The following is a 22,293-nucleotide window of genomic DNA, read 5'->3' as shown; positions in this document are numbered from 1 at the left end:
AGATAGAGAGATAGAGAGAGATAGAGATAGAGAGAAAGAGAGAGAGAAAGAAAGAGAGAGAGAGAGAGAGAGAGAGAGACTGACTGAGAGAGAGACTGAGACTGAGAGAGAGAGAGAGAGAGACTGACTGAGAGAGAGACTGAGAGAGAGAGAGAGAGAGAGAGAGAGAGAGAGAGAGAGAGAGAGAGAGAGAGAGAGAGAGAGAGAGAGGGAGAGAGAGAGAGAGAGAGAGAGAGAGAGAGAGAGAGAGAGAGAGAGAGAGAGAGAGAGAGAGAGAGAGAGAGAGAGAGAGAGAGAATGCAGGTAGAACCCTTGGTATTTAATTGTAATCAATAGCAAAATTGTCGAACTGCCAGGACGATCCCGTTCAGTACATATCCCAAATTATGGATAAATCGTTGAAAATATCTGTAGCAATTTCGTAGTTCTAGCGAAGCAGAATTAATGCTCAACTTCTATGCGAGGTTTGCACATTTAGTCCAAATAAATACATTTTTATTCATTCGTGCACAGTTTTCTATGCACCTTCTCAACTTGTACTAGCTACTAGGTTAATTGAGTGCAATAAATTCTTTCGTATGTTTTAGGAGCGGGGCTGCGGTAGGAGCTTTTGGTGGGTATATAAATTGGAAACCCTGCAAGAGGGGATATGATTATCAACGCCGATTTGAGTAAACAAGTGGAGATATAAATATCGGCAAGTCTCAGTGTTTCTAGATTTATCTAAATATAATTAATAGCAACATGATATTACAAATTAAAATTTCCACTTTTCCATGCTATTCACCTGAACACAGGACGCCAACGCCGATGATGTCGGAGGAAGACCGATTCAATATGGATGTCCTGCAATTTTGAAGATGCGATTCGCTTCCTTCACACTGAAGGTCGGTCACCCACACGGGCCCTTCTTTCCCTCTGTACCCGGAGGCGATGTAGGAGGATGTGGCCACACCGCAACGCAATTGATTACAGACAACGTTGGTTTCATTAATATTCCAGAAGTTATCCTGAATTCTGCTCCATCTGCCGTTATCATAAACCTCCACCTGGCCGTCGCAGCGGCTTCCCCCGTCGGTCAGTCGCAGAGACCAAATGTCATCTACAATATGGATAGGATTGTGTAAAACAGTTAATAATTAGCCAATGTATCCCAGATATGTTCAGCTATTAGCGGCAAAAATTAGTTTATACACCGATTTCCTACACGGCAATCACTCAAGAAGCCATTTAACCACTCTTCTCAATCCGCAGGATAAAAAAAGACACACACATAGCGGTCCCAGGTATTATTCTTACTCGCCGAACATAAAGGAAGCTATTTATTTATTTTTTAATATCAGTCATCGTTTTTATTCAACGGTTTATAATATGAGTTAACTCACCTGAAAATATTACATCTTTAATTTTACAGATTTTAAAATGTTACTAAAAATTACTATCTTGACACCAATTGACACAATTCTCTGCACTTTGAAATATTTTCTCCCCATATTTTAGATTTATTCACTGTGTACCCAAGGTCTGGATAATGACAATAAAACAGTTCAAATTGCAAACACAGATTGTTGCCTCAAAAATTTAGTTTCGTGACATAGTTTTGTCGGAAAATTTTGGATACATTCAATTGTTATTTTTTCTTATTTTTGTCTCTGTTATGGATATCTCTATGACCAAAGAATGGTTTCATTCAGACTAACGCTTCAACAACTCACCGGTGCAGATCAGGCTGGCGTCATCTCCATGCGAACAGCTGATCTGACTCCACGCTGAGACTTGACAATCAGCTAATCGGGACTCATTTCCCAAACAAATGTAGTCATCCTTCCACATTGACCCGTTTCCTGTGCCAAAGTATGCATCTCTGGGAGTTGCATTTACTGCACCACACTGTAGCTGTTCACAGACCACGGCAGCATCTTCCAAGCTTAAGTACTCATCACAAAGTGTTCCCCACTGGTCCCCGTGCCGAACTTCCACCCGGCCGGAACATCTGTTGTTCCCATCAACGAGTTGTGCTTCATGATTCCCTGTTTTATTCATAAAAGAAGTCAGTTAATTAACCGCAACATAAACTAATTGAAAGAACTTGCACAGGATAGGACGCTCGGCAGAGCGTCGCGAAAATAACACCGTATAGCACAATGCAGACATGTTTTTATTTAATCTGATTGACCTGCAATCATTTTTCCAAAGTATTTTCAAAGTGTTGTGAATAATCTGCATATACCACGACAGGAATCTCGCGTTATTGAAGGATATTTAACAGAATGAATAACATAGTTTCAAACATTGGGCTATGCAGGTGAAGAAGGGCTTCCTTGTCTGATTTCTATACAGTACTCCTGATTCTGTTGATCGTTCAGTTTCATGCCCATCACTCCAAATGTTATATTCTGTCCAAGTTGAAAATACCATTATTCAGCACCATATTTGACCCATGTAGTTCTTTCCCACTCAATGGTCGTTATGCATATGTATTATATTTATTTGTTTTCTAATTTATATGTAATATTTGAGGATGCTTCATGCATTCAAATATTGTGCACTCACATGGGACATTTTCGAATTTCTTTTTCGTTATTGGCAATTAAATTGATGTTTGTCTTTACTTGTGATGTATATTTTCTTTGCACTTTTCCATTATCTATTTCCATGTTTCTTTATTTCACTGATGACTCATTTCTTAGGTTCATAAGCAACTTTCGAACTGTTAATCACGTTTGGTCCCAACAAGTATCCGCTGATGATTATAAACTATGTGAATTCACAAACTATCTTTCGTTCAACTAACAGTTATATAGTTCATATTGTATTTATTCTTCTGCTTTTTTATCATTTTACAGTCGATATGTCTAAATTTCTAGCAGTAAAATCCGAGGCTGTTGGAACAAGTTATCTCGCTATAATTATGTATTTTCTCTACTGGTGCAGATGCACGCTTCGAAGTTCTGCGGCAAAATCAATGGTTTGTATTAACCTGCAGTTCCACACCAATTCATCTGTGTGGTTCCGTTCAGAAGAAAGGAGAATTGTTTCGGGCAATATTCAATTACCCGTCAATGTATCAGTACTGAAATAGATTATATTTAATTGACTTGTGTTATTAGATATAGCCGTTATAGAGCTGCAAAACCAACTGCGCATTTTAACGTTTAATCAGTTTTGTGTCTGTATTCAGACGTGACGAAATCCAGTATCATTAAATTTATTCGAATTATTAATTTTTATGTTCAGGTGTACGGTATAATTTGAAAGGTGTGCCGAAAAAACCTGCGGCCATGTACTTCACACTCAATTTCTAAAGGAAAACACCAGTTCACATTTTTAATATATTTTGCACTGCGATAATGTATTGTTTAATTTATAATAACGCTGCATGACCAACTATTTTCCTACAAAACATATAAATGCGTATTTCTCTGCATGCTTATCTTTGTGAACTTAACGAATCTTAACCTGCACGTTTTTCTGAGAGTAGTATCATCGTGCATAACGCCTGCCATTAAGTTCCCCGCTGAAACAAATTCCACGGTATTAAGGACACTCAGTGTCTTGATGCAGAAGTAAATGGGCGAATCTACAAACTTCCTTTGCTCTCGGCTTTGTGGTTTTATCAGCGAAATTGCTGCGCTATTGTTGGTGATTTTTGTTTTCAACTTATTAACAGATAACAAATATCCTAATTTCTTTCGCCGAAACCAAATTGAAGCCAATCATTATTTTATTTTTCCGGCACTTTCACCCTGGTAATCTGCCCGTTAATGTCAGATGAAAATCTGCTGATGCAATTTGCAATTCGCTAATGGGAGAATTGTCGATAACAGATATCTGGATCCTAGGTACTCACCAGAGCAGATCACACCGACATCATTCTCATGGGTGCAGCGATGAGTTCCTGAGGAAAATGGACAGTCCCATAGCCTCGACTCATTACCCTGACATTCAAAGGCATGAGTCGAAACTTGTCCTGTTCCTTCCCCAAAATAAGCTCCTCCCCGCACAGCAACAACGACTCCGCATTGAAGCTGACTGCACACCACGTTGGCATCTTTCATATCCCAGTGCAGATCACACACCGTTTTCCAGGTGTCTCCGAATTGCACTTCCAGTCTTCCCGAGCATTCATCATTTCCAGACACCAATCTTGGAGCTCGGTGATCTGAGAACAATATGAAGCACAGTCAGGAAAATGAACATTTCAACAATATGCGTTCATTGCATATAAAGTTTCAATTGGTTCTCAAACAGATGACAAGGTTTTCCACGGCCAAGTTTCATCATGGGATATCGGATCTGAGTATCAAAATTACTCTCTCTCTTTTTGGTCGATAATTAAGGCCAGATAACAGATTCTAAACACGATTATTTGTTTTTTTATATCCTCTTTTTACTAGAGAAAATTATATTACCACTCTTATGGTATGATAACACAGGCGTGAAAATATCATTATAATTAAGAAAAAAAGTAAAAACGTTATTATTGTTGTTATTATTATTATTTATTCATCATCATCATCATCATCATCATCATCAACAGCAGCAGCAGCAGCAGCAACATCATCTTCATCCGTTTGTATCGGAATTCCAAAAGCATCATTCATTTTCCACAAAGGGAATACACGGAAATTGAATTTTAAAAAAAAGCTGCAACTTCCCCATCGTCACCCTGTGTTGGAGCCAATTATTCACTGAAAAACATGTGTATAATAAAAAAAAAATGAAGTAAGCATTATATATAGGAGACAAATACTTTCAAACATGAAATCTGATGAAATTTAGTCAGGATTTTTGACTAAGAAACCATGGCTACAAATAGCAGTCCCCATTCAATATTTCTCATTCAGAATTCTATAAAGGTGAGGAATGCACACACGGAGATTAAATTGTCAAGACTGACGGCATAGTGTTCTGGATTTGATGGGAAGAAGAATCCCCTGTTTATCCGACTGCACTTTCATTCAAAGAAATAATGGTTGGGGAATTTTGTCAGTTTGTTTACATTAATTCTATGTTCCACAACCTTTTCTACAAAAACATCATTCCAAAAGATTCTCGAACTTCTTCAATCTGTACATTTTTGCTAGTCCCTCTGTCATCTTACACATGGGTTCCATATTTACGGTGGCCCCCTACCTTGGAAAGAAAATGCAGTGATATTGTTCCCTACAGATGAAAGTAGGTAGCGCAGAGGCTTCACATCCAATTTATGATTTTCGTAACTTCTACCACCTTTAAATGGACCCTACCACTAAATTCATTTTTATGCCTCCCGTCCTAAGTATGCACACGACGCTTTCCACAGGCATCACTCCTTCCGTAGTTCCCTTCTCCAATTACGCCTCCCCTCTAATCTCTCTCTCTCTCTCTCTCTCTCCTCTCTCTCTCTCTCTCTCTCTCTCTCTCTCTCTCTCTCTCTCTCTCTCTCTCTCTCTCTCTCTCTCTCTCTCTCTCTCTCTCTCTCTCTCTCTCTCTCTCTCTCTCTCTCTCTCTCTCTCTCTCTCTCGCTCTCTGAGCATTTATCCCTACAAGCCACCAAAATTCTACACTTGTTCATTTACCTCCTTCCTCTCCTCCATAACAGGCTGCATCAAGTCCTTCCAGGTAAGGTAACATTTCCACTACGAAATGCTAAGTTCGTCTAATGTAACTATTGTTTCTGTGCCGCCTCCACTACATCAGTGAAACCTCATCAATCTGCAGCTCATTTTTCTTTCACAAGCGGAACTTCCCCATAGGCCAACAATTTAATTTCGACTCCTCTTGCAACATGACGGTCCATAGCTCCACTTGTGCCACGATGTGGACACACTCGGGTTGAAGTAACAAAACCTCATTTACCGTTCTTGTAGATTTTATGCCGATGGCATAAATATGGTTTTATCCTTGGAGTTAAAAAAACAGTCACTTCCCCTCCCCTCGTCTTCAATTCCCCACTCTAGCCTCTTATGACGTCTCACCTACCTAGCACATCCCTTGCTATCCCTCCTCTTTCCATTTCTCTGAAGTGACACTTCTGCACATCTACGTATTTCCTTCTACGCATCTCTATAGTTTTCCCACCCACTTGCTTTCACCTACCAACCTCTAGCTATATTTCCTCACCACCTCCCATCTTTTCATTCAGGCGATTGCCCCTTTCCAAACTGTTCTAAGAAGTATTCGCCGAATCGTTTACTTATTTGCATGGATGCTGAGACCATGTGCTGTGTTCCAGCAGCGTTTCTGTTGGCTATTGTAGATCTCCGGTATCTTAGTAGGTACATTTAATGCGACAGAAATGTCGACAATATACATCTTGAAATTATTGTTCTTCGCAAACATCGACGAAAACAGAGGAGTGTCTCAAAGTATGAATAACAGTTAAAACGTTGGAACCCCGGAACACATCCAACTCCCCCTCCCCCGCACAAGCAGCTGCAACACAGCGATAACCCCACCCACCAACAAAAAAATCAGCAACCTCTATCGAACTCTCAAGCGATCAGCAAACTATCAATAAAGACCCAGACTTGCGGTATCCCAAAAACGACGTGCACCCGATAATGTGTCATATCACAGGCTCGCTCACTCCCTAATTAGGGAACAAGAGGTGTCCCCGTTTCACAGTGAGAGGGCGGCATAACAAACAAATCGTTGACTGACGATTTTAGAAGTTTGTTCTGTCGCTTTTCCCGAGCACTCCGGCCACTGAGTTGGCAGCAGAAAGGTGTTGCTTTCCGGACAGACAATCCACGGCAATTAACCCTCTGCCGAACTTGCTGACTATGCAACGAGTATTATTTATCTATACATATGTGCTATAAAGTAACATCTCAGTCTGCTTTAGTGAAAAATAGCTTTATCTATTGTTAAAAAATCTCAGGCTGTCCGTGCAATATCATTCTATGCTTTTCTACATCCTGTCAAGATTAATAGTAGCATTCACATATCACGTCGATTATAATTATCTTAAAAATTTAAAAGTGCATTGGCATGAAGATAGCGTACAGCCTTACCTCAGCAGAATCACGCTCGAATCATCGGAAAATGATGCAAATAAATTATACCAATTTCTAATTGGCATATCACTGCCGGTAAGCAAAGTACTCACCCCGAGTTCTCTATGTTCAGCAAAAGACCTCAATAATTCTATATTATCGCATCTCTTCTAATTTCGTAAAATAGAACAATATGCATCATTTCCGCATTTTACTACTTGATCTAATGCCAGCTGTAAATGCAGGCGATATTCTTAACAAACCAATGTATCAGTAATTGGATGTCAGCAACAGAGCTATCAATCATTATATCTGGATAGCAACGCAATTCGTTAAGCGGTACGACAGACGCAAGGAAAATGATTTTCCTCGGTCGCAAAACTGAAAGATAAAAACAATACCTCAGTGTGTCTCTCTGTGTCCTATCAACAATAAAGCTTGGTATTGAAATAGCTGCCCGAGCAACGATACCACCTGTGTCAACTTTATGGATCAAACTTCCATAATTTTCATGGAGGAAGCATTTACCACCGTGACTCGTCGATTCTCTTGTTTAGCTTTCCGAAAACCTCAGTTTCATGACAGAGACCTCGCGGAAAAACGTCAAAGCGCATAATACGAAATTCATACAAACACTCACATAGAATCCACTTCTAATATTGCACGTGTAACACGCTGTACGGCTTCACTACTAAGGCTAATGTAATGGCTTCAGTGTAATATTCTACTGTTAAGGTAATGGCTTGTCTGTAGCAGCAATTACCTAGAGATGACTAGAGATAACGGGACGTTGGAATTCAGTGGCTAGCCAATAAGAGATTGTTGCTGTGTCTTGTGATTCTGGAAGCAATTGTTTGCGCGGGCTTTTGCCAGAGGGCGAGAAAGGGATGAAGAGAGAAGACGCGATTGGGAAGATTCGGTTGGCCGCCAGACGGAGTGGACTCCGAGCGGGCGTCCGTAGGTGGGCGACGCTCGGAAAAGATCGGATGGTGGAAGAAAGACTACTGACTGAGCTCCAACGATTGTGCACAGACTGTTTAATAAATTGGCACCCTTTTTCTTCTATAGATTGTCACTCTACTAACGACACAGTCAAAGTAAAAGTTATAAACTTAATCATTTAATCGCATATTGTGCATTGTTTGTTTTTTCGGGTTACTGATTTGTAACAGGGGACACATCGCGCAGCATCCACCCAAATGAGATTTCCTAAGTTTGGCCGGACCGGGGGTTTGCACCCCCGAGATCAAGCCGCTCGGCGAAGCCAGTGTTACACACCTTTCATACAGTTTACTGTTCTCAATACTCGATTGTCATTGCAGCCAACATAAATAAAGGCTTTACATTAAACTCCCCGCATCTTCAGCTGCATCTCCTGTAACTAACGAAAATGCATTCATCTTTGCCAGGGTTTGATATCTTTGCATTTGTTCACCATGCGTTCAGGGATAGCTTTCCGAAATTGACAACAACAAAAAAAAATGGTTTGCAAGATGTAACCAGATCAGAAGAGGTAGATTTTTGTTTTTGTTCTGTGTTTTTTTTTTGCAGAAAATAGAGGTTAACTGGGAGAAGCTTTCACGGGTTTGCATATTTTTTTTTGGCAGTACATTCAAGACGTCATTCAGAGTCTGTCAGGCCAAACATGTCCCCATATTCACATAAGATTAAATATTTGTCGATGTGTATTTTATAGCATTGTTAAGTCCAACCATCTTGCCCTCTTATAATATATATGCATTAATCAAACCACGCTTCATCTTGGGTCACACGTTGGCGTAGCATTTACTGTAACATTCTACAGCACCAGTGATCAAGATCCAATTCCCTCCACGGTCTGTAAGTTGATTCTCCGTCCTGCCAAAGTCCGCAAAGGCTTCTTCGGGATGTTCCGGCTTACTCACATTCAAAATATGTTCAAGTTATTCAGGGTTGTTGAGTGGTGAACATGCTGTGTTGTATCATGGCCGATGTTCATCTCCAACTTATAAGACGCATTTCACTGGATGTTTCTATGATTCAGTGTACAGATGATCAACAGAGAAACTCTTCTAAAAAAATACTTAATTTACTGAATATAACGTTTTCCCAGGTTATCCAATCTGGCTCCTTCATTAAGTTACTCAAATCCCAGCAACATTTCTGTATCCCAAATGTGGATTAACTACAGCTGTATAAAGTTCTGATTAGTGACAATATTCTCTTTTTATCCATATCCTGTTGTATTATATATTAGATATCTATCAATTTCATTTCCTCTATACAGTTGATATACTTACGACAGACATTTATTTCCTAGTTATTGATGCACATCGTACACACGGAAGTACAAGCACCACCCTTTAAATGCAACATTAGTCACATATTAACAATAAGAAAAACATTGTTCTATCATTGGATTCTGTCTCCTGCATCGCAGCGCAATATCAAAATGATTCAGCTTGCCTTGCAACCCGTGTGCCTCACCTTTACGAACGTCCTGTTATAAAAATCCCTGTGCAAATTATCTTTAATGTGTACTGCTGTGCCATGAAGAATATTCCCAATTACTTGAACAATTAATCAGGTATATTAGAAACACGGGGTTACCCCATCACAGCGTTATGCAGAATATGCTGAATCAGACCCTGTCTTTCCAACAATCTGTTTTCCCCAGTGAATACAAATATCATCCTGCGGAGTTCCTGTCAGTTGACGACGTTAAGAGAAAGCAGAAACGGTTCCAGACGATGGAAGCGCAGCAAGCCAATGCAATTACCAGTTTTAGTAAAATTTACTTAATGATTAAGGACTGTTAAAATTACCCAAATAGAGGTTATTAATATCGAAGAATCATATTTTAAAAAAATATCGTTAGGCGGTATATTAATATATATTAGGTATGCTGTCCGGATTTTATGAGGACAGATTCCCTTGTCAAAGGTGCAGAAATCACAGCTGAACCTGAGTATTTAAAGCATAGCAGGCTCAGTTGTACAAATGGCTACTGTGTAAACCGAGTTTGCTTCACGGGATTTGATGGAGGGACAATTGCTTAACCGCAGTCATGAAGAATTGATTTGAATAACTTTCAATCCATTAAGTCTCACCGTCTCCTACAGAAAGGATCTCTTAAGCTGCAAAATGTTGTAAATTTTGTCAGTCCCATCATGAGAACTGGTCTCTGTAATGCGCAAGACATCGTCAAGGAGCGGTGCTTCAATGAGGCGGTGTTATTAAAGAGACTCCCTGCACCAAGGACATGACAATTCCCATTGGTAACATCAAGAAGCGGGTACAGAAGCATGAAGGCCGTCACTCAGCGATTCAAGAGCAGCTGCTTTCCGTCTGCTATCTGATTTCTGAATGGCCACTCAACCCATGATCACGACCTCACACATACATACACATGGCCTGACAGAGGTGGAACAACTGGATCAGCCATGATGAAGTGACGGAGTGAGCTTGATGTGCCGAATGGCAGAATGTTGCTCTGATATTATATACCTAATGCAATTCACATTTTTTTCCTATATTTTCAGGTATTGTATTCTACTGCTGCTATAATGTTAACATATTTCATGACAAATGCCGGTAATATTAATTCTGATTCTGATTCCTGATACCCGATAGTCGAAGCAGTATCTCTCTAGAAACGGCAGCATGTACTACGGTGCCATTTTCTTTTCCACTGTTCATAGAAACCCCTTTCAGACGTATCTCCAGTTTTATGAGGTCAAGAACTCCCTCTGAATCTCTTGCTCTCTGTTTCCTGTTCCTGTTCAGGCAATCTACAGCATTGTCCCGAGATGGAACGGTGTTGTTCATATTTTTTCTCTATTCAGGACAGGTGATTAATTCAGTTCATCCAGTGGTTTAATTTGGTTCAAGTTTCCTGCAGTCGCGATAGCTTTTGATCCTCTCAAGTTTGAAAATATCTGGGATTAATCTACTATGAAAAAGTAATTTCGGAATTGCATTAACCCTAATTTTTTTCACATTGTTTTCATACACTCTAGTTTCAATTACTGGTTTTGCCAGACAATGGCAGTTACACAACGGCAAAACTTACTTCATTTGAAACTTAAAATGCGACACTGCAGTTAATACAAATCTGAACCAAATAGAAAAGAATACAGAAGCACACAGACGGCATCATCAACGCAAAGGGGAGTACACGCACGTTCTGAGGTCGGAGATACTTCGTTATAACTAAAAAAGCAAACGGTTCTTTGTAATGATACCAAGCAATAGCGATGGTCTGAATTCATGTTCATATTTTCTCACAGAATGAATGTAGAATCTAATCCGGAAGGACGTTGGCATTTACAATGCCGTGAGTGTGATCATAAGACCATGAGATATAGGAGCAGAAGTAGGCCATTCGGTCCATCAGTCATGGCTGATCTAATGTTTCCAGTCATCCCCACTCCCCTGCCTTTCCCCCAAACCCTCTGATGTCCTGATTAATCAAGAACCTACCTACCTCTGCCTTAAATGCACTCAATGACTTGGTGTCCACAGCCGCTCGGAGCAACAAATTCCACAGATTTACCATCCTCTGACGAAAGTAGTGTATCCGTATCTCCGTTTGAAATCGCCCTTCAATCTGTTCAGGACTTTTAACATTCCGAATGTTTCTATAAGAACCTCCCTCATTCTCTGGAACTCCAGGGAGCACAGCCCAAGGGCTGCCCTTCACTTCCTGGAATCATTCTCGCGAATCTTCTCTGAACCCTCTCCAATGTTAGTATATCGTTTCTAAAATACGGAGGCCAAAACTGCGCGCAATACACTGTGTGGCCTGCAATTAACTTACAGATCCTCAACATCACATCCCAGCTCTTAACTTCAGTACCTCTAGAAACGAATTGCAAAATTGCATTTGCCGTCCTCAGCACCATCTCAGCCTGAAGGTTAACCTTATGGTATCCAGCACAAAGCCTCCCGAGGCCCTTTGCATTTATGCATTTTGAATACTCTCCCCATCTAAATAATAGTCTGCCCGTTTATTTCTTCCCCATGCACTTCCCAACATTGTATTTCATTTATCACGCATTTGCCCCAAGTCTCTAAGCACTATACGCTCTTCCACCTATATTTGTATCATCGGCAAAATTAGCCACAAGTTCAGTAATTCCAAAGCCCAAATCATTGACATGCATCCTAAAATGCAGCTATTCCAACACTGACCGCTGTGGAACTGCACTGCTAATCGGCAGCAGGCCAGAATAAGATCTGTTTTCTGCCGAACAGCCAATGCTCCACCCATGCTAGTAACTCCCCTGTGATTCTATGGCTCTTAACATGCTAAGCACCCGCATGTGCGGCACCTTGTCAAAGGCCTTCTGAAAATTCAAGTACACCATTTCTGCTACATCTCCTTTGTTACCCTGCTTCTAAGCTCCTCAAATAATTGCAGTAGTTCAATCATGCAGGATTTTTTCTTTCAAGAAACAATGCTGGCTTTAACCTATCTTGTCATGTGCCTCCAGGTATTCCGTAATCTCATCCCTATCAATCGATTCCAACAACTTCCCAACTATTGATATCAGCTACCTGGTCTCTGGTTTTCTGTCTGCTGACACCCACCATTCTTAAATTGTAACGTAAAATTTGCAATTTTCTAGTCATGCTGTACAATGCCAGAATCTTTCAACTCTTGAAAGATCATTGTTAAATGCTTTACAATCTCTCCAACTAAATCCTTCAGAACCCGAAGGTGCATTATATCAGGTCCAGAAGTTTTAGCCTCGGCCATTAAGCTTCCTGAGCACCTTCTCAGTTGTAATTTTCACTGCACATGCTTCACTTCCATGACACTCTTGAATGTTCGATATATTGCACATGTCTTCCACTGTGAAGAATAATGCAAAATACGCATTTAGTTCCTCTGCCAACTGTGTGTCTCTCAGTACAATATCTCCAGCATAATTTTCTATTGGTTTAATATCTACCCTCAACTCTCTACACTTTTCAATACTTAATAATACTTTTAGTATATTTTTTTGATATTTGTCGCCAGCGTCCTTCCAGACTTCATCTTTCCGTTCCTAATGACCTTCCTTGTTTCCTTCTGCAATCTTGATCTTCGCTGCAGCTTTGACCTCTTTGTACGCCCTCTTCTTTGTTTTTACTTCGGCTCCAACTTCACTTGTCAGCCAGGGTAGTGTCCTTCCTCCATTCGTTTTTTTTCTTGTTTGCCATATATCTGTCTTGTCCTTCTCTCATTTTTCGCAGAAACTCCAGCCATTGCTGTTCTGCTGTCCTTCCTGCTGGTGCCCATTTCCTGTCACCATTGTAATTTCATTTACTCAACTCAAATATCAACACATTGGGATTTAGGTCTCCTTAGCATATTGCAAAGTGAACTTTCATATTCTGATCACTTTTCCCTATGCTCTCTTATCAGCTCTCTTATCAGAGCCAGATCATTGTGCGCTCATCAACAAGCTGTTCTATCCTTTAGACATTCCACAAATTCCCTCTCTTGAGATCCAGTACTGACCTGGTTTTCTCAATCCACGTTCATGTTAAAGTCCCCAAACAATATCATGACATTACTCTTCTGCCACTGCCATCACAAATCTGCTGCTGTAATTTGTAGTCCACATTCCGGGTGTTGTTTGGAAGCCTGTGTAAAACTGCCAAGAGGTTTCCTCATATGGGAGGCATTGGAACGGACACAAATGCAAGACACAGACACTGAAGTACTAGGGGGAGGACTAGGTGTATCAAGAAAACAAGGGAAGTGGGGTAGAAACGACGCTGGACAAGACACAGGCTCTGGACGAGACTAGGATACAGGGCCTGGGCTAAAACTAGACTAGGAAAGTGGAATCTGGACGAGGAACTAGAAACCTGGACAAAGACTCCGAACTAGAGACCGGACAAGGACCTGGAACCTGGGTCTTGACTCGGGCTGGGACTCCGGATCCAGGCGAGGACTGGACGTGAAAAGGCAGCAGGACTGGACGTGGGGGCAGGACGCGGGACTCCAGGCCTGGACTTGGGGGCAGGACGCGGGACTCCAGGACTGGACGAGGGGGCAGGACGCGGTACTCCAGGGCTGGACGAGGACATGAAGCTCAGACTAGGTCTTGGTGGAGGGAGAGCAAAGCAGAAGCTGGGAGCGGCGTAGCTGGATACGGACACTGGCCCTGGACGAGACCAGGACTCAGGGCCTAGGCTACGACTTGGACTTGGACACGGACCGGAGCCTCCTCGGAGTCTGAGACACGGACGGGAAACTATTTAAGCCTTGGATACGGACTGGAATCTCCACGGAGCCTTGGACAGGGAGCACAGTAAAACCGAGCCTTGGACTGGAGCACAAGAACACTGAGCCTTGGACTGGAGCACAGGAATACAGAACACTCAGCGAGGACCCTTTCATGGGGACAGGACTTACGGCCGGGACTCATACACGGACACTAAACACAGGGACACAAAGAGACAATTGCAAGCCCAAAGAGAGATAGTTCCTTCTGTTGGTGTAGTAAGGCTCCAGTCTCACTCCGACGACTGAACGACGGCGACGCAGGCGAGGATGCAGACGGGTTTGCCGGCAAACTTTCAGGCGTGGGTTGTCGGCAAGGCTTCAGGCGTGAGTTGCCGGCAAGGCTTCAGGCGTGAGTTGCCGGCAAGGCTTCAGGCGTGGGTTGCAGGGAAGGTTTCAGAGAGAATGAAGGGAACTGTTCAGCCTCAGTGTAACGGCAAAGACGGCCTGACTTACCCCACGGAGGCAAGGACAGGAAGGGTCACATCCCACCGTAGGGTAACGTCAAGAACGTCCTTACCCCACAAAGACAAGGACGGGATAACGACGAGTCGAACCAGCAACCACACTGGATCACAGGATCACTTGTATTCCAGCCATAATATGAGAAACAGGTGCCTGATTAAGTACCTCTGAAACAACGGACAGTTAGAAGACCGGGAGTCCGGAGTCCACGGACCTGACCGTGGCCCGGAATGCGGACTTCACGGAACGGACCATGACAGGTTCCTTTTATCCTTACCATTTTCTAACTCACCCCAGAGAGACGATGCACCTTCCGATGCTATATCATCCCTTTCTAATGATTTTTTACTATTTCACAAACACAGGACAACACCACCTGCTCTGTCCACTATCCAATCTTTCCTCTACACCATAGATCCTTGAGAGATGTAAGGGCAGTTTCCTAATCCCTTACTTCCTGCAGGACCGATCACATTTTATTCATACTTCGCAATTAGCTGAAGTTTGCTGACAGCTTCAAAATAAGACGGAATCCAGCGGGGACTAACAACAGCTGTGGTGCAAGAGAAATTGCCAAAATATCGAGTTTGGTCTATATTAGTCCCGACGACAACGTTTTATATTTTCTTAGCCACAGATGTTGCTTGATCCGTTCAATCGTTCTGGTGGCTGTGCCGACTGTCATGTATTTACGTTTTTATGTAGGTGTTTGAAATCAGAATGCTATCTCAATATGACAGTAATAATCCCTAAACAGATAGATTTAGTACCCGATCTATCGCTGCGAGCGGTAAGCTTGTGTTATTTTGATTCTCGGACAGCCCGGATCAATAAAAACAGGGTGTACCCAGAGAAAAGGGTCTCAGTTTACCTGCGCAGATAACGCCGGCATAGTCGGGTCGAGGATGGTTGTAGTAATTCCATTCTGCTGATTTACATTCCCGCAGAGCAGGCTCAGTCCCGTCGCAGGTAACATTATAGGTTATAATGAATTCAAAAAACTTTCCAAAGTGATATTCGTGTGGGGCTTTCAGCGCGGCGCCGCAGCTCAACTCTCTGCACACCACAGTTGCATCCAGCAGGTCCCAGCCGTCAGCACCGACAGGTCTCCAGTATCCCTCATGGTTCACTTCTAGTCTCCCGGTGCATGGACTGTCACCTTTTTCCAGTCTCAACTTCCTACTTTCTGGAATTTAAAAAAAATAAACGTTAATGCAAGAGTTTTTGAATAGGCTAGAAATGTTGAGCAACAGACACAAAATGCTGACGTATCTTTCCACATCAGTCAGCATCCACCGAGAGGAGCAAAGCACACAGAATACGAAAATTGATTATTCACGCTGAGGAATGGCCTAGGCCCGAAGCATTGATTGTTTGTTGATTTCCAGATATGTTTTATTTAGATTCTGGGTAATTGAGATCACTGCTGGGGGAAAGATGACTTGTACCAAAGTGCTGGGCTGCGCCTGAACCCGAAGGGTGCCGATAATCTCGCGGTGAAATCATTGGCTGACTGCTAGGAGGCAGCGAGTGGGAAAAGCCATTTCAGTTGGCTGCCATTGTCCAGTGGTGTTTCGCAGGGTTGGGTTTCTGGATTGCTTCTTTTTACGCTGTATGTCAATGATTTAGATGATGAAATAGATGGTTTTGTTGTCAGGTTTGCAGATGACATGAAGATTGGTGGAAGGACAGGCAGTGTTAAGGAAACTTGCAAGCTGCAGAAGGAGAACAGGGAAGAAAGTGGCAAATGAAATACAATGATGGAAAATATATTTTCATAATCTTTGGTAACAGAAATAAAGGTTCAGACTATTATCTAAACGGAGAGAAATTGACAACAAAATCTGAACTGTCAAGGGACCTGGTGCAGGCTGAGTCGGTGACGAGTAGGGCAAATGCATTATTTTGCTCTCGCGCCTTCAATCCAAACGACTAGAAAATAAAAGCGCAGGGATGTGATGCTGAGCCTTTATACGCCACTGGTGAGGATTCACCTTGAGCACTGTTTACAGTTTTGTGCTCCCGTTCTGAGAAAAAGATACGCTGGTATTGAAAAAGGCTCAGAAGAAGCTGCGACGATGAGTCCACGAATGAAAGGATTCTCACAGAAGAAGGTTTAATCTCACGGATCTGTACACTCTCTAATTTAGAAGGATGGGGAGGGGATCTCAGTGAAAATTCCTGATATTGAAAGCCTAGTCGGAAAACATGTGAAAAGGGCGTTTCTCGTGTCGGAGGATTCTTGGACAGGAGGGAACAGCCTCACGTCAGAGGGACGTCCTGATAGAACAGAGATGCTGAGATATTTATTTTGCAAGAGAGAGGTAAATTTTTGAATTTATTACGGAAGACTGCACTGAAAGCCAGGTCGTTGGGGATATTTAACACAGAACTTAATAATCTCTCGATGGACACGGCAAGAGAATTTACAGAGAGAAGACCGGGGAGTGGAGCTGAGGAGGGGGGAAATGATTAGCCGTGACTGAATGCACAGCAGACTCATTGGATAAAATAGTCTAATTCTGCCCCTGTGTCTCAGGGTCTTACGGAGAATTTCTCTCCCACCACAGATGCTGTTCGACCTGGTCAGATGATCGTGTAATTGTGCAGACTGACAAGTATTGTTACGCTGGTTATCATCAGTACAGGATACGATAACACGAATAGTAATTGCAACATGACGAAAATAATCCTGACACGAACTGGATTTAGTGTGACGCCGAGGACGTTCTGCTCCAGTTAGTGATATGCCACAGGACATCAAAATCGCGGGACCGCAGATATAAAAACCTGCCTTTTACCTTTACAAACAACACCAGCATCCTGACTGTGTGAATAGCCAGTGTCACCCCATGGATCTGATTTACACTCCTGAAGAGCGGCCTCGCTCCCACCGCACTGAACGTTCGTCGTGAAAATAGGTCCGGATCCTTTCCCATAGTCACCATAATCATAAGCTTTCAGTGCAGTGCCGCAGCCAAGCTGCCGACACACCACATTCGCGTCCGGCATATCCCAGGAATTACCATTCACTGTCCCCCAGTTTCCCTTGTAGTGAATCTCCAATCTCCCATCGCATCGACTGCCGCCATTCGCCAGCCTCAGCGTCACGCTTTCTGGAAAATATCAGAAAAGAACGATCCACGGCAAACAGCGGTTTAAGCTGAGGGCAACTGACGCTCGGCGCGTCGCGTACGCTACTAAACGAAGCCTGAAAGTTACAAATTCTGCATGCAAAACGTATGATCAAGCGGGAGGTCAGGATAGGGAAACCCCTTTGAGCTGCTTAACGTGACAGAAAGACAAGAAACTAGTTGACGACAGAGAGCTAGAGGCAGTCTGTCGTCCCAGGAGAAGAATCGGGTCACTCCCCAAAAGACAAGGTCATATGCATCCTTCGGAGAGCGGCAGATCTGCTAATCTGTCACTGTCCTACTGCACACAGTCAACATTTATTGGGTAATAGGAACCAAAATTTGTTGGAAAGAGTCGAACTGAGACTTCGCGTGTCGTCAGCATCAGAGGTAAGAGGATGAATTTAACAATGAAAGCTTGTTTAAACCTGGGGAAAAATAAGGTCAGGGAAAGTACTTTCTCTGTTATCTCCACTGTCTGGAGATGACTGATTATCGTTCCAAGTAAAATAAAATCCTATTTCCTTACCGGAAAGACACTGGCATGGGCAGAGGAATGACTGACAGGCAGGAGGCAGCGTCTTGGAATAAAGGGTGTTTTTATTTTGGCTGCCAGTGACCAGTGGTGATCCTCGTGGGTCAGTATTGGGGACGCTACTTTTCACATTGTTTGACAATGAATTAGATAATAGAACTTATGACTTTACGGCAAAGTCTGACGATGGTACGAAGATAGTATGAGGAACAGTTACTGCAGAGAAAGCAATGCGATTGCAGAGGAACGCAGACAAACTGGAAAATCGGGCAAAAAAAGTGGCTGATGAGACATTATGTCGGGAATTGTATGAAAATGCATTTTGGTAAAATGAACAATGGTGCGAATTATTGTCTAAAATGGTGAAATAACTCAAAACCTTGTGTTTTTTGCAAGACTCGTGCAAGATTCCCAGAAGGTTAATTTACAGATTCAGTCTGCGGTATAAAATGCAAATAGGCCTTTATTTCGACGATATTAGAATTAAAAAAAAAAAAACAATGAAATAATACCGAGTTTTTACAAGATACTACTGAGGTCGCAGTTGGGGTATTGTCAACTGTTCGGGCCGCATATCTCAGAAAATATGTGTTGTCATTAGGGGGAGTTCAGATGAGGTTCACGAGGGTGATTACCCACGAAAAATGGGGTTAACATATGAGGAGCGTTTGGTAGGTTTCCGTCTGTACTGACTGGAACTGAAAGGAATACGGAGGGGCAGAATCTTTTTGACTCTTACCGAATGTTGAATGGACGAAGGTGGACGAGGAGAGGGTGGTTACTACAGCAGAGCAGACTCGATGGGTTGAATGAACTAATTCTGCTCTTAAGTCTAATGGTGCAGTCACCTATCAGATGTAGTTTCAATAGCAATAGTTGTAATTACCCAGCCCTCCCCTCAGTGAAAAGTTAGCAAATTTACCTGACGGATCTGGCTGACAATCCCCGAAGCGGCCTGAAATGAGAAATACAGAATTAGATTTGTTTGTGAAGTAGTGGGATTAGGTTGTGTGGTCGTAGGATGTTAGGCGGGGTATTCAGCAGAAGAGAAATAAAGACAAAAATACAAGACAGATTAAGCTGAGGACAAGAGTTATTTGTATTTCTTCTTTTCTTTTCATAGATATTGTGCATTCTGCCTTAATGCTAAGTGGATTTCCCAATTATTTGGTGCCCCTGTTTACCTGGGTGTTTCCATTTGATACGGCGGTCAAGTATTAAACATTTTATACAAAGTACTTGAAAAGAGGTAAGAAAAAAATCGTCACATTTTCCACGAGAATCTAAATCATGATTTAAACCAAGTCAGGGACTAAGAATATAAATTTCAACATGTCATTAACTGTGCTTCGTCGCATCCATGCACTGAACACAGGAATATGAACTGCAAAACGAAATGTTTAGTTGCATTTCTCCTGACGCGCAATAAAAGGGAAAAATAAATATAAAATGTGATACATGTTATAATATAAGATCATAGATAGCGAATCACATTCCAACACTGTATAGTGGATTAAAACTACAAGTTTTCGAATGATTGAAGAATAAAACCAAAATTATTAGTACATGTTCACTGTATTGCAGAATGATTTCAAGGATGTAAAACTTTTCCAAAATCTAAGTCTAACTACATTTTTCAAATTCCTTCACTTGAATATGACTGATGGTGGCAGAAATAGCTGTAGCGAATAAATAACAGTAACAGGGTTTTTCCACAAGTCTTCAGCCAGGAACAACGGCAACTTTGTTTTCTATGCGCAGTCACTGAGTTATTCATTCCGGACGCCGATGCATAGATTCCTTACAACAATTTATCTCCAGTTCTAATCATTTCCGATTTATAATCTATTTGGAATATCATTTGAAAACAGCCGCTAGTTTGCTGAGGGATAATTTCGGAGTTGAGACAGCTCCCTTAGTGTAGGTGCAATTTCAGAGTGACCGTTTCACAATATCCTCATTCGGAGGTTTAAACTTGCTCAAACAATGGAATAAAATAAAACATTTTCATTGAAGCTGTAAAGTAAACAAATCTCAGTGTTCTATCCTCATCGTCATGAATTGGGAAGAAATCTGCCTGAGTCCTGATCCATTCAGCCATTATACTCTAATCATACAAACAACTTAAGCTTTCCTTTACACGAGAAATTTGTAGCGGAAGTATATGTTTCAATATATCAACATTGAGTAATCATAACGTTAATTCTGTGTTTTTCTCTCCATTCCACTCAATATTCAGTCGGATTGCTATAAACGTGCACATGTGGACAGTTTATTAATAATAATATATCTCTACATTGCCCAATAATTTCCATATTCTTAATATACTCACTAGTCCAGATATGCATCATCGTCAGTGCCACTACAGTGTGCAGCCTTATAGCGGTGGTCATTTAGAAAGGTTTCTACAGAATGTTAAAGGAGCCGGTATTGCAGACAGCTAAGAATCTCTCCAAAACCTTCTCACGCTCCACTTGATCAGAACTTTTAGTTTCCCCTGAGTACTCAGTATTTCTCTCTGTACTGTCAAATTTCACATACTGAGTTGTGAACTGTAATTTGCTGAAACGCACCAATGAGATAACTCTTGCCCTTTAATGGACATGATGGGGCCATCGTCTTTCATTGGCTGTGAGAAACTGAAAAGGCCATGAATCACCGATCAGATGTGTGCATTGAACCATATCCTGTCCTGTAACTTTGTTTGAGATCTGGTGAGCTTTCTCTGAGACCAGATTACTCAACTCCCATTTCCCAACATGCTGTTGGGGACATTGACAATTTGCTCAGCGATCCTGTCCCGACTCACACTATTATTATTTGCATGACAATATCACACCTTTTTGAATACTTGTTTAATTCATGTTCCTTGCTGATCAGCTTCCGGTGCCTAGATGGGGGTGGAGGTTGCAATATAAAAATAATTCATTCTGTTGTCAACTTGTCCATCTGTGTCTCTCGATTTCAGGTGGAATATTTTATGTTATCTCCATGCAAAATCCCAAAGAAATAATAAAGGAGTATTGTATAACATTCTCTGATGATACATGGAATTATCTGAAACAGATGTCTCCAAAACGAAGATTCTTTCGCAGCAATTCATAAATCTCTAGGAATATTAGAACGCATTCCAGAACTTAGTATGTTCCTTTCACGTCTCAAAATGATTGTGAGTCTATGACACTGAGTTCACTGTTTCCCTCTTTTTTTTTTGCTCGATGCTTTATTTCCCGGCAGTTTATTCCATGGAGATTCTCTCTCTCAATCAGGCTCTCATCCGAATCAAGTTTCTCAAATCCCCCAGTTCACTGACTTAGTCCTTCGCCATAGTTTACCGTGAGCGGCAAGCTGATGCACAGAAGAATTTGGAAACAGGCTGACGACAGGCATTTTTTTCAGTGAGAGAAATCAGAATGCGAGGAGACAAAGAGGCACCAATGTGATTGAAAATGATGAATGCAACAGGTATAATTGACATAATATAATTATAATGTAAGTAAAACCTGCTGGTAATCAAAACAAAAGGGAAGGTCCGCGGTATAGTGGCAGCTATTTTGATGAAGTTCCGATAGATATGCGGCTAGTAGGCTAAACGGCTGGCGCTGATCAATACCAGGCGTCACTAATGACATCAAGGTTTCAACTGTTTTCACTCCAACTACATCGTGCTGCCTCTGAAGAGCTGCAACTGGACATATTTCATCAGGCATCATCTTCAGGGACACCAGAAAACCAGATATCTGTTATCAGATACTGGACTTCATTGTAATGGGCAAGGTGCAACAACGAAACAGCAAAATAAGTTGTTTTTTTTCTATTTATTTGTTCGGTTCGTTGGATTTTATTTTGTTGGATGAACAATAATGGCACTCTGTATAGTGATGTGATCCTTCTGTCAGGTTTGGGAGAAGACGGAGCATT

General features: G+C 41.8%; 1 protein-coding gene across 1 annotated transcript; it reads right to left on the bottom strand.

Moving 5' to 3' along the window:
- Positions 1-779: 779 nt before the first annotated feature.
- Positions 780-21,762, bottom strand: LOC140721649 (scavenger receptor cysteine-rich type 1 protein M130-like). Its single transcript, XM_073036454.1, has 8 exons — positions 21,708-21,762; positions 19,295-19,327; positions 17,505-17,819; positions 15,575-15,889; positions 13,858-14,028; positions 3,938-4,162; positions 1,716-2,030; positions 780-1,102 (listed from the first exon to the last, which is right to left on the bottom strand). The coding sequence occupies exons 1-8, from the start codon at positions 21,760-21,762 to the stop codon at positions 780-782; spliced, it is 1,752 nt and encodes a 583-aa protein (XP_072892555.1).
- Positions 21,763-22,293: the final 531 nt, after the last annotated feature.

Source organism: Hemitrygon akajei, unplaced genomic scaffold, assembly GCF_048418815.1.
Source record: "Hemitrygon akajei unplaced genomic scaffold, sHemAka1.3 Scf000059, whole genome shotgun sequence".
Classification (NCBI taxonomy): domain Eukaryota; kingdom Metazoa; phylum Chordata; class Chondrichthyes; order Myliobatiformes; family Dasyatidae; genus Hemitrygon; species Hemitrygon akajei.
This window is presented reverse-complemented; position numbering and strand designations above follow the sequence as displayed.